Source organism: Rhinatrema bivittatum, chromosome 5 (genome assembly GCF_901001135.1).
Source record: "Rhinatrema bivittatum chromosome 5, aRhiBiv1.1, whole genome shotgun sequence".
Taxonomy (NCBI): domain Eukaryota; kingdom Metazoa; phylum Chordata; class Amphibia; order Gymnophiona; family Rhinatrematidae; genus Rhinatrema; species Rhinatrema bivittatum.
Window position 1 is genome coordinate 383,636,263 of NC_042619.1, and position 13,191 is coordinate 383,649,453.

The window sequence follows — 13,191 nt, forward strand, 5'->3', positions numbered from 1 at the left end:
CCCAGACTATGTAATTCAGTCCTTGTTGGTTGTTGTCTGTATATAGATCCACTTTTCTTCATTCCCTCCTGCCGTTGAAACAGAGAGCTATGCTGGATATGCGTGAAGTATCAGTCTTTCTCCCCTGCCGTTGAAGCAGAGAGAGCTATGCTGGAAAATATGACTAAAATCTAGAATCACATAAAACAAGAAACAAAAACATAGGATAGGACAAATAATTGTAACTTACCATACATTGTTTTTTTTTTTCTCCAAAGATCTTTATTGACACTATAATAGATACCACAATTTTTCTTCCCTCCGGCACTGCCCACTCTTACACTTCAAATGCTTGTTCAAATAAAGTTTTCAATTGCTTTCTAAAAATATCAATCTTCTTTTCAGTTTTAATCTTCTTTGGAAAAGAATTCTAAAGAAGCAGCTCTTGCAACTGAAAATATTCTACACCAGGATTCTACTAACCTTTTTTATGGATGGAATCACTAATAAACTCAAATCAGCAGATCTCAGTGCTCTGGTTAGCACATAAGATATTTTGCTAACCAGGAGGCACAATATGGAGATTGCTTCCACAGTGTTATGATGATTTTCATCATTTTCTTAAGACCAATATCAGCAAGAAACTTAGGGACATAAAAGATCACTGCTATGTCATTTGAAAAGAGACCCTCAAGCATCCATGGTGTCAGCTTCCCTTTTTAATGAGTATATACTTTTTATATACAGTATTAAAAGAATTATGTTTGACATTCACTTCTATATATCTATTGTGATTATTGTGGAAGGAGTCTAGAGGTTTGTGACTCAGTGATTTAGTGCTATATAGTAGATAATTAGCTGGCTCTTGATATGCAAAAAAAACAGAAATGATGGTATTATCCAGGCATCCACTCATAGATATTCCTTTAATTTTGAAGATTAAGGATTTTAAAGTTTGTTTCATCTCACGTCTGAAATCTTGGGTCCAGATTGACCCAGACTTGTGTTCGCACTCTCAAGTCAATAGTAAATAGCTACTGTAAGCTTCATATTTGTATAAGCTCAGACCATTTTTAAATATGAAATACTCGAGTACCATGAGGCAGTTGGTAGTAATCTCAGCTACTGATTACTACAATTCTTCATACTTAAGTCTTCTAAAGTCAATAATTGCAGCTCTTCAAATAGTACAGAATGCAGTTTCTAGGATTATTACTGATAGATGAGAGGACATATTACATCTGTATTGCAGAAATTGTATTGGCTACTAATTTTCTGGCATTTCAAATATTAAGAAGTTGTTTTTATTTTTAAAATCCTTAGCGTTGATGCTCCAAGTTATCTTGGGGCAATAATACATAGATTCAGCGTATCAAACGCAGCAATAATGTCAAGCATAACCAGCACAGATTTCTTACTGGTATCAAAAACGTAATGGAAAAAATCAAAGCTGAATAAACATTCAGTATTTTAAGCTATCCAAAAACTAAATTGAAACATTCAATATAGTATGCGTATTAAAAACCCCATGCAGCTGTTTCAATACACTGTTCTCAATTACTTTTGCCAAAAATGCCAATGAAGTAGGCCGATAAGTTTTAAAATCATACGGATCAAGCCTTATAAATGCAATTTTCAATTATGCGGGTACATAACTTTCCTCAAGGGAGGCATTAACCACCTTTGTAATAAAGCTGCAAGTTTCATCACGCAAAATCTTCATGTAGGGAATGGAGCATTGCTTTACGGGACAATATGTGGTCTTCATAGAAGTGACTGCCTGCTTCACCTCCATACTAGAAACCAGTGAAGTAGATCTTAAGTACGCCGGATTTTATAAGATACGCGCTTATCTTATAAAATCCAGGGTCGGCGCGCGCAAGGCTGCGTGCACCGAGCTGCGCAGCCTGCCTCTGTTCCCTCCGAGGCTGCTCCAAAATCGGAGCGGCCATGGAGGGAACTTTCCTTCCGCCTCCCCCCAGCCCTACCTAAATCCCCCCCCTTACCTTTGTTGTGCAGAGTGCGCTACCCTGGAAGTTCTGGATTTAAGCTTTCCAAGACCCTAAATTTGTCTTCCATAACCTCCCTCCCACATTTTCGTATGTCTGTGCCCACATATACCACGAAAGCTGGCTCCTTCCCAGCACTAAAATCCTATCTAGGTGATGCGTGAGGTCCGCCACCTTCGCACCAGGTAGGCATGTTACCAGGCGATCCTCACGCCCACCAGTCATCCGGCTGTCTACATTCCTAATAATCAAATCACCAACTATGATGGCCGACCTAGTTCTAGTCCATCAAGCTAGGGTGAGAGAACATAGTAGAAATGGCATCTTTGTGAGACTTTCCTCACTCCAAATGACATCCAATCTTCACCGATATGTACTGTGTTGTTCGTACATCTCACGCTACAGGAGAAATTGGCTTCCAAACCCTGCACCACCACCACACCTCACCTCGACTTATTCGATGGCCCTCCTATAAATACATAAATACTTTACTACTATGAAGGCCTTGTAGATAGGCGCTCTCTCTCTCTCACCGCAAGATACGAAAATAGGAATTATCGCGGGTTGCGCTAAGTTTACCGCAGTATGTTATCGCGTGGTGTGGTAATTCTAAAATTTCCCTAAACACGCCCCTTTCTCTTATCGCAGGTGTTATCCATGCATTAATAATGCATTTTGATGAATCTAGGGATAAATCACATGCAACCCTCAGCTAGAGTCCTCACTTGTGTGGCTGAGCTTTGTTGCGTCTGTCGGTCTCAGACGGCTTCGATCTCTGTGCCTCACCTTTCTTCCTTCTCTCTCCTCAAGCCTTGGGAAGATGGCTGCTGCTGCATCTTTGTGCCGCTATCTCCGGCATCCCCGGAATGGCAACAGCGACAGTGTTTGCCATGGATTTCCTGAGGGTCTCCTAGGGTGCGCGCGCACACGCTACCCACTTCTTTATCCACATTATGGCGGGAACCTCGGGGGCGTCCGCTCCCAGTGACATCACAACATCCTGGTATTTAGCCTGCCCTTCGTTTGCTAACAAACTGAGTTGGCAAGGATTGGATTGGAATGCCTCCGGTCTAAGCTGCTCTGCCGCTTCCTAGCTGCCGTGGGAAGCTCTCTCTCTGCCCTTCGGGATCATTCATCTCTAACCTGGGTATCCACTCCTCAGAGGCCCTTATGCTTCTTTCAGTTACCTATCTGGGATACCGGGTACTCACTCCTCGAGGGCCTGCTCTCCCTAACTTGGTGCCTACAGTTCAAATACTTCTGCCTGCCAGGATCTTCATCAACACAGCTATCTACTTCAGTGAGTAACTAACCTTGTCAGTCTGTCTCACCTTCAGCTTCAGTGCTGCTAGTCTGCATCCGGGACTTCTTTACTATCTTGTGCAGCCTACCATCTACCTGAGCGTGGGACTGGTCTCCTCTGCTGAGGACCCCTGGACTACTTCTGCTGGGTTACCTCACTGCTGCCGTCCCTGGGCAGTACCACCAAGCTATGTAATAAATACGAATTCTCTGTGTCTGCATGTATAGAGTCTAGCCTAGTACTGCGGTTCCTCATGGGGCTCCTCCCTGTGGGAGGGGCCATCTCCAAGAATCCACTCCAACACCTCAAAACCATAACAAGCTTGTTCTTTTTGTCCACAGAGAAAACTAATTTGCTTACCTGTAACAGTTGTGTTCTCCATAGACAGGGTAAATAAGCCACACAGTTCTTCCCATCGCCGCCTTAGAGTTGAAGCGTAGCTTACTATTAAGACTGAAGACACTTGTGCAGCAGGTGGCTACGCTGAATGTTTGTGCATGCTTAGAAATACCATTTCAGGCTCTGAGAGCTTTTCCATCTTGGCACCATCGGATGAAAGCAGCAACTTGTGTGGCTGATTTATCCTTCTATCCACAGAGAAGGGCTTAGCTTTCTTTATGTACCTATAATGTGCTAATGCTGAATCAGAACTGTACATTACTTAAGATACATTTTATAACTTGAAAAATGCTTTTTAATTTGATTTTAGGACATGGACTTTGTTCGGTTTGTCATCAACTGTTTTAAGATCTATTATCCCAAATATCTTTGTAAGTAATTCAAAAAATGTTAACAAAACTTTTTTTTTTTTTTTTAATTAAATAACCTGCTTTCCAAATTCACTGTTGTCTTCTGTTTTCCCCCTAAACCAAATTACTATCATTTTAGCTTGGAAAGGTTGTAATCTTTTTTTTTTTTTTTTCCCGGTGTAAAGACATCAAACTAAACAAGACGTTTTCTGAGATTTTAATTATTTTACTTTTAATTTTCATAAGGAAAACTGTGTGAAAATGTAAGCCTGTCAACAGCATGAACATTGTATTATAATATAGTCTGAGTAGTAGCAGGATCAAAACAGGCCTGCCGTCAACACAAATAGCAAAACCTTAGTTTGTGAGACCATATGTTTGGCATGTCCTTTTGCACACAAATCATGTCTTAAATCATAAATCTTCAAGTTTTCATCTTCACAATTACTAGAAGATTAAAATAACGTTAAGCAATCAGTTAACACTGTTACGTATTCTGTGAATACTGGTATTGATGAAACAATATTGATTTCCAATTTGATTTATCTTCCAAATTAATCACTGTGAAATTCTAAGCAGTAAAAACAGAAGGAGAATTTGAGTGATTATTATTTGTAAATTCTTGACTTGTGCCATTAAAAAAAAAAAACAAGTTTGCTTTCTTCTTCCAAAACACCTGCTTTTATAAATAACAGTATTCTTTTTAAAGCAATTGCAGCCTTAGTAATTTGCAGACAGATTGAATAGCAAAGGAATAAATTGTGTTTTTCAGGTCATCCTGTGCAAATTGCAGTGCACTTATATAAACCGTGAATATTTTTGTGATTACAAATATTTGGAAAGTTTAAAATTTATCCAGTGCTAGCATTAAGGCTCAAGCCATAGGACTACTGAGGTTGCAAACTCATTTTGTATCTCTTCACTGGGGCTGTTTAATCTTGGTCGTGCCAAAGAGGAGCACACTCGAGGTTCAGGAGGGAGGGAAGACTATTGTACTTTATTTATTTGTTTGTTTGTTTTTATATACCGGTGTTCGATTTACACATCGGTTTACAAGTAGCTTGACTGTGCAAGAGGCAAGGTATTTCCTTTTGCCAGGTAAAATAGCTACTTTTACAACCACTACTAGCCAAAGAGTAGTACCAGGAGAGATCCCTTTAATCCTTGAAGGTCCCTGTGTTGTCTTGTCCAGGTGTGATTTATAAAGAGAGAAAAATGGTGGAGTGGTGAACTGTTTTTAAGATCTCTAGTGTCACAGATATTTTCTTTTGTTAAGGCTTTCAATAAACTCTTACAGCAGATTGTTTCTGCAAAGTTAATTATAACCTGAGTAAAGAATGTAAAACATATAATGAAACCATATTTATAATTATAAAGCAACAATCCTTTTACCTGCTACAGAATTTATATTTTGCAGGTTATTGGAGGCTGAGAAGAGAAATATATTTTTCTGTATTTTTTTATTTTTATTGCTAGTATAGTTAAACATGAAGCTGCAACTAAACAGTTGTGTGGCATTTCCCATGCTCAGCTTCTCGGTCTCTTGCCAGAAGCCATTTACAGAGTTCTTCAATTTAGGTCATATAGAGGAAATAAAAAATGTATATTAGGAGAGCTAAGATTCTCCTGAAACATCTTAAAACGTTTATTCAAAATCAGCATCTTGGCCTTTAAAACCTAGTTTAAATAGCTTTTTGTTAGTTGCTTTATGGTATATATACTGCATATAGATAGCTATAAGATATGTATATGTAATGCGGATTATAATAACGTAGTAGCTTGTCTTTCCTGTGGACCCATTTTTCCTAACTTTTCTGAGAAACAAGTGCATATTTCATGTGTGTTGATTTGAAAAGCAACAAGGATTCTGAAGTCAGACTGATAGCATTTCTGTTGCCTAAGGATCTTTCAGCTTCTGTGACATTGCCTGTCCACTCAAGTTGCATTAAGATGGCAAGGATATTTTTCAACAGCCAGTGAGAGTTAAGTTGTGCGTAGAGGAGTGTAGCTGGATTTTTGTTGTAAGATGCTGCAAAATTATCCTTAACACCATGGTACCTATATCTAAAAAGGCACACCACAAGTATTGTATGCCAAGGTTATCTGAGTTCTAGCATAGATCAGCTAAATTTTTTGATAGCGGAGCCAGCCTTGTAGAAAATCCATGAGGTTTTCAGAACCTTGAATCTAGGCATCAGATACTGCTGATAGGAGGGTTCCCCATCAGCAAAACAGAATGCTTGCCAGATGGATTACATTTTCTGCTACCTCAGATCATTTCACATGGATGAGATATGCAAGGCTGCTTCATCTAATCCTGTTGGCTGTCATTGGAGGCAATGTGATCTGCAGTGTTAACTATGATATAGGAAGAGTATGTGTTCTGTTTAATATTCACCCACACTACACCAATATAAATAAAATATTACCACTGTGGTAGTTTTACATAATTTGTTTAATTTTTGTCATCTAACTTGTAAAGTATGAGCAATTTTAGCAGCTTGAATTCTTCAATATTTTAGTCTCAAATTTGCAGATTAGTCCCCATTAATGTTGTGTTATGAAATGTGCATTTTTGGTATAAAGTTTGAAAAATGCTAATATTATTTTAGAAAAGAATTGTTTCACTTTTTTATTCCATCTTTAGTGGCACTAAAGTGGATTACATTCAGGTACTGTAGGTATTTCACTTTTTCATTTTATTACTGTCTCACAAAATACCTAGCATACCTGAATGTAATCCACTTTGAAGTGGTTGAAAGGTGGAATTAAATAGATTTGTATTTGGTGTTAAATACTTAACATCTTTTTTGAATATGGAATGTTTATTTTATTATTGCAGCTAAAATTGTAATCTTTGAAATGCCATGGATAATGAATGGTAAGTTATGTTCTCATCAATAAACTATTATTATATAATTATGTATTGCAACTTTTAAAAATACCAAGGCTGATATTCAGCACTGTTTAGCCAGATAAGTAGTGAATTATCTGGCTAAGTGGCAGTTGCTGAATATCAGGCTACGTTCAGCAGTCACCAGTTAGCCAGATAAGTACTTATCCGGCTATCTATTGTTTTATAAATTATTATGCAGATAGTCGTGTTACATTTTCGGAACAAATAAAGTCTGCAGAATTTTAAAATATTGTACACAGAATTCCTCCAGGAATAGGTTGTCTCTTGTTGTTTTTGAGATGGCATCTAGAGTCTCTGCAGTATGGTGCCTGCATACTCTCAAGGCTGCCAGTCTCAAACCTTGGATGAGATGTCCAGGACTGGGTCGCTAAGGTGCCTTTCAGTGGGGAAGAACGTTTTGGTGATAAGGTCAAGGGAAGTGATGGCTCAAGTGAAAGACCAAACTCTCTCTCTGCTGTCATTCCAGACCCTTTCCCCTCATGTAGGAGGTATGAGTGCGGCAAAAATTAGATCCTTCTATCCACTGAGGAGATGTTGTTATTCTTCACCCCCTCATACCTGTCAATAGCTGGGACATTACTCTCATCCCAGACAGCAAAGGGTCACAAAGCCACAGCCAGCATCTCACCCAAAAGCTGAAATGGAATTCTGACTGGATCCAAGAGGGCATAGCCAAGATCCCATTATCCCTGCCTGAGACCCTTCCTATAGGGGGAAGGCTGAGGTTGTATGTAAACCATTGGTTCAGAATAATATTGGATACTTGGGTTCCCAGTATAATCAAGAATGGAAAAAGATTACATCTGTTGGAAAACCTCCCAAATCACCTACCAAGAAGTTCTTGGTCTGCTTCTCAACATAAAGAACTACTATTGAAGGAATTCTCCTTCCTTTTAGAAGCCAGTGTGGACCAAACAGTTCTACCAGGGAAAAGAGGGTTGGGCTTTTATTCCAAATATTTCCTGATTCCAAAGAAAACAGGGAAATCATTCTATGCTATACTGGAGGGCTTTGAGCATATTACTGGTAAAGAAAAAGTTCAATATGGCTTCCCTTGGCACCTGAATCTGTTTCCTAGATAAAGAGACTAGGTGTGCTTCCTGGATCTAAAGAAAGCTTAAACTCACATGAAAATATTTGCAGGTCACAGTAAATATCTCAGATTTCTAGTAGGGGAATATCACATTTAATATTGCATGCTGTCCTTACACCTGGCATCTGTGCCCATTGTGGGGCGGATTTTCAGAGCCCTGCTCGCGTAAATCCGCCCAAAACCGGGCGGATTTACGCGAGCAGGGCCCTGCGCGCCGGGAAGCCTATTTTACATAGGCCTCCCGGCGCGCGCAGAGCCCCGGGACTCGCGTAAGTCCCGGGGTTCTCGGAGGGGGGCGTGTCGGGGGCGTGTCGGCAGCGTTTTGGGGGCGGGTACGGGGGTGTGGCTACGGCCCGGGGGCGTGGCCGCGCCCTCTGTACCCACCCCCAGGTCGCGGCCCGGCGCGCAGCAGGCCCGCTGGCGCGCGGGGATTTACGTCTCCCTCCGGGAGGCGTAAATCCCCCGACAAAGGTAAGGGGGGGGTGTAGACAGGGCCGGGTGGGTGGGTTAGGTAGGGGAAGGGAGGGTAAGGTGAGGGGAGGGCAAAGGAAAGTTCCCTCCGAGGCCGCTCCGATTTCGGAGCGGCCTTGGAGGGAACGGGGGGAGGCAGCGCGGCTCGGCGCGCGCAGGCTATACAAAATCGATAGCCTTGCGCGCGCCGATCCAGGATTTTAGTGGATACGCGCGGCTCCGCGCGTATCTACTAAAATCCAGCGTACTTTTGCTTGAGTCTGATGCGCAAGCAAAAGTAGGCTGATCGCGCTTCTTTTAAAATCTACCCCTGTGTGTTCACAGAATGTCTTGTGGTATTCCATGCTTTAAGAAAGGTGGAAGGAAGGCCAAATGATTGCCGATATAGTTAAAAGATGAGGTGAAAGAGGCTATTTTAGCCAAAAGATCTTTCTCCAAAGGATCTATCTGAAGAAAATAGGAAAAAGCATATGCATTGGCAAGTTAAATTGAAAGCATTGATAAGAAGGGCTAAAAGAGAATTTGAAAAGAAGTTGGCCATAGAGGCAAAAATGCATAATAAAAAAAAAACTTTAAAAAATATATCCAAAGCAGGAAGCTTGCGAGGGAGTCAGTTGGACCTTTAGGTAATTGAGAGGTTAAAGGGGCACTTAGGGAAGGTAAGGCCATCGTGGAAAGACTAAATTAATTCTTTGCTTTGGTGTTGACTGAGGAGATTATTGGGGAGATATCCTTCCGGAGACAGTTTTCAAGGGTGACGATTCACATGAATTGACTGAAATCACATTGAACCTGGAAGATATAGTAGGCCAGCTTGACAAACTGAAGAGTAGCAAATTACCTGGGCTGGATGGCATACACCCCAGGGTTCTGAAAGAAAAAATGAAATTACAGCTCCGTTACAAGTAATTTGTAACCTATCATTAAAATCTTCTGTTGTACCTGAAGACTGGAAGGTGGCCAATGTAACCCCAATATTTAAAAAGGGCTCCAGAAAACTGTAGACTGAGAGACTGACTTCAGTGCCAGGAAAAATTGTGAAAATTATTATTATAATAAAATCACAGGACATATAAACAGACATGATTTAATGGAATATAGCCAGCATGGATTTACACAAGGGCAGTCTTGCCTCACAAATCTGCTACATTTTTTGAAGGGGTGAATAAACATGGATAAAGGCAAACCAGTAGATGTGAAATATTTGGATTTTCAGAAGGTATTTGACAAAGTCCCTCATGAGAGGCTTCTAAGAAAACTAAAGTCATGGGATAGGAGGAGATTTTTTTTGTGGATAGCAAACTGGTTAAAAGACAGGAAACAGAGAGTGGGATTAAATGGTCTTTTTTCACAGTAGAAAAAGGTAAACAGTGGAGTGCCTCAGGGATTTGTACTTGGACCTATGCTTTTTAATATATCTATAAATGATCTGGAAAGGGGTATGACAAGTGAGCTGATCACATTTGCGGATGACACAAAATTATTCAGAGTAGTTAAGTCACTACTCTGAATAGTGACTTAACTTGCAGAAGGACCTAGTGAGACTGGAAGATTGGGCGTCCATATGGCAGTTGAAATATAGTGTGTAAAAGTGCAAGGTGATGCATACAGAGGAAAATAACCCATGCTATAGTTACACGATGTTAGGTTCCATATTAGGAGTTACCACCCAGGAAAAAGATCTGGACATCATAGTTGATATTACATTGAAATCTTCGGCTCAGTGTGCTGTGGTGGTCAAAAAAAACAAACAGAATGTTGGAAATTATTAGGAAGGGAATGGCAAATAAAATGGAGGACGTCATAATGCCTCTGTATCGCTCCATGGTCAGATCTCATCTTGAATATTGTGTGCAATTCTGGTTGCCGTATCTCAAAAAAGATACAGTTGCACTGGAGAAAATATAGAGAAGGGTGACCAAAATGATAAAGGGCATGAAATGGCTCCCCTATGAGGAAAGGCTAAAGATTTTAAGGGTTTTCAGCTTGATAGAAGAGATGGGCTGAGGTAGAATATGATAGATGGCTACTAAATCAAGAAAGGACTTGAACAAGTAAATAGGAATTTATTTACTCTTTTGGATAATAGAAGGACTGGGGGCACTTTATGAAGTTAGCAAGTAGCACATTTAAAACTAATCAGAGAAAATTCTTTTACACTCAATGCACAATTAAGCTCTGGAATTCATTGCCAGAGGATGTGGTTAAGGTATTTAGTATAGTTAGTATAGCTTGATTTTAAAATAGATTTGGATAAGTTCCTGAAAGAGAAGTTGTCTATAAACTGCTATTAATCAATAGGGAATAGCCACTACTTGTTGCCGGCATTGGTAGCATGGGATCTGTTTGTTTGGGTACTTGCCAGGTACTTGTGACTTGGTTTGGTCGCTGTTGGAGACAGGATACTGGACTTGATGGACTATTGGTCTGACCCAGTATGGCATATCTTATGTTCATATGTTCTGGTGACTGTGCATTTACACAAATTAGAGCTATACATATTCCCTTTCCTGAATGATTGGCTGGTCAAATGCACATCTCAAGGTGATGCCATAGAATCAATGACCAAAACCATCTGGATGGTGGGGTTGCTTGGATTCATGATAAATTACTCCAAGGTCCATTTGAGCCCGTCATCCTAATTGCAATTTATACAAGCTCTGCTAAATATGATTCAAGTAAAAACTTTTCTTCCACGAGAGAGGATCATCAGGCTGATGTCTACAGTGGAAGAAGTAAAAATGAGTCAGCAGACATCAGCATTGGGGCATTTTGAATTTGTTGTGCCTCATGTCATCAGCACATCGCTCCCATGGTATGTCTTTATATGAGATGAGCCCAGTGGGTCTTACAATCACATTAGTTCTAGTCCACTCAGGATCTGAGACATCATCCTTATCACCCAATAATTCAGGGACTTTCTGATTCAATCAAATGTGGCCAAAGGTATCTCCTTCCAGATTCCTCCAGTACAAATTGACAACCACAGATGCATCTAACCTAAGCTAGGGAGCTCATTTAGAGGAGTTTTGCAACCACAGCTTCTGGTCTGCATAGAAAAAAACCTAATCGGATAACTTCCTAGGTTAAGGGCGATATATGCTTTAAAGTCTTTCAGAGAGGTTGGCCCACAGACAGACATTCAGGTAGCGATCTTCTACTTTAACAAGCAGGGAGAAACAAGTTCATACCGTCTGTGTCAGGAAACTTTCCAGATGTGGTACTAATCTATTTCTCATGGAATGAGCTTTGGAGTCAGGTGGGTGAGGAGAAAGCCCTTTCAGACAGATTGAGTTGGATTCTGAAATTTCATGAATGATCCTTGCATAAACATATAGCAAACCAGATATTCCACAAGTAGAGGACACCCATGGTAGAGAGTTTTGCATCTCCTCTAAACAGAGAGGTCCCAAACTTCTACTTCAGAATAGGGAACACAAGGCAAACTAGCCTCAGATGCCCTTTCCCTAAAGTGTTTCTATATGCTTATCTTTCAGTTCCTCTGGTAGAAAGGACCTTGCTAAAACTCAGACGAGACAGGTAACCTTGATTTTCATAGCTCTGTGTTGGCTGTGGTAGAGTTGGTTTCTATTTCTATAGGAGAAGTCAGTCGTAAATCTGATCAGGTCGGGAAATTCCCCTCTTTCATCACTCAGAATTGGGGAATGCTGTGTCATTCTAACGTCAGGTCCCTATTCCTCACTGCCAGTTTGTTGAGAGGGTAGCATTGCATTCCCTTAACCTACCTGAAAATTCTTCTTGTATTCTGGCTTCTAGGAAGGATTTCATAAGAACATAAGATATGCCATACTGGGTCAAGCCAAGGGTCCATCAAGCCCAGTAACCTATTCCAACAGTGGCCAATCCAAGTCCCAAGTTCCTGGCAATTACCCAAACATTTAATACATCTCAGGTTACTATTGCTTATTAATAGCAGTTCATGGATTTTACTTGCTAATTTCATGGAGTACCCCCTAGCCTTTTTATTATCTGAGAGTTCAAATCCTTTTAAGATTTTGTAGATTTTTATTGTATCCCCCCTCATTCGACTCTTCTCCAAACTGAACAGCCCTAACTTCCTTAGCCTTTCCTCATAGGGGAGCTGTTCCATTTCACTTATTTTGGTCGCCCCTCTGCACTTTCTCCAGTGCAATTATATCTTTTTTGAGATACAGCAGCCAGAATTGCACACAGTATTCAAGATGCGGTCTCACCATGGAGAGATACAGAGGCATTATGACATCCATAGTTTTTTTTTTTTGGGGGGGGGGGGGGTTTTGCCATTTCCTTCTTAATAATTCCTAACATTCTGTTTGCCTTTTTTGATTGCCACATCACACTGAGCCAAAGATTTCAATGTATTACCACTATGACACCTAGATCTCTTTCCTGGATGATAACCCCTAAGATAGAACCTAACATTGTGTAACTACAGCAAGGGTTATTTTTCCCTATAGGCATCACTTTGCACTTGTCCATGTTAAATTTCATCTGCCATTTGGAAGCCCAATCTTCCAGTCTCATAAGGTCCTCCTGCAATTTATCACAAGTCCAAGAACAGATCCCTGAGGTACACTGTTTACATTTTTCCATTGTGAAAACTGACCATTTAATCCTACTCTCTGTTTCCTGTCTTTCAACCAGTTTGCAATCCAAAAAAGGATATCTCC

The 13,191-nt window shown here is 40.4% G+C and overlaps 1 protein-coding gene across 3 annotated transcripts in view; it reads left to right on the forward strand.

Annotated features, from left to right (window-relative positions):
• Positions 1-13,191, forward strand: part of MOSPD2 (motile sperm domain containing 2) — a 140,428-nt gene that overhangs the window by 51,069 nt on the left and 76,168 nt on the right. For all 3 annotated transcript variants that reach the window (XM_029604876.1, XM_029604877.1, XM_029604878.1), the window contains exons 6-7: positions 4,001-4,061; positions 6,883-6,921. In XM_029604876.1, coding sequence (XP_029460736.1) covers positions 4,001-4,061; positions 6,883-6,921 — 100 coding nt within the window. The remainder of the gene's footprint in view (positions 1-4,000; positions 4,062-6,882; positions 6,922-13,191) is intronic.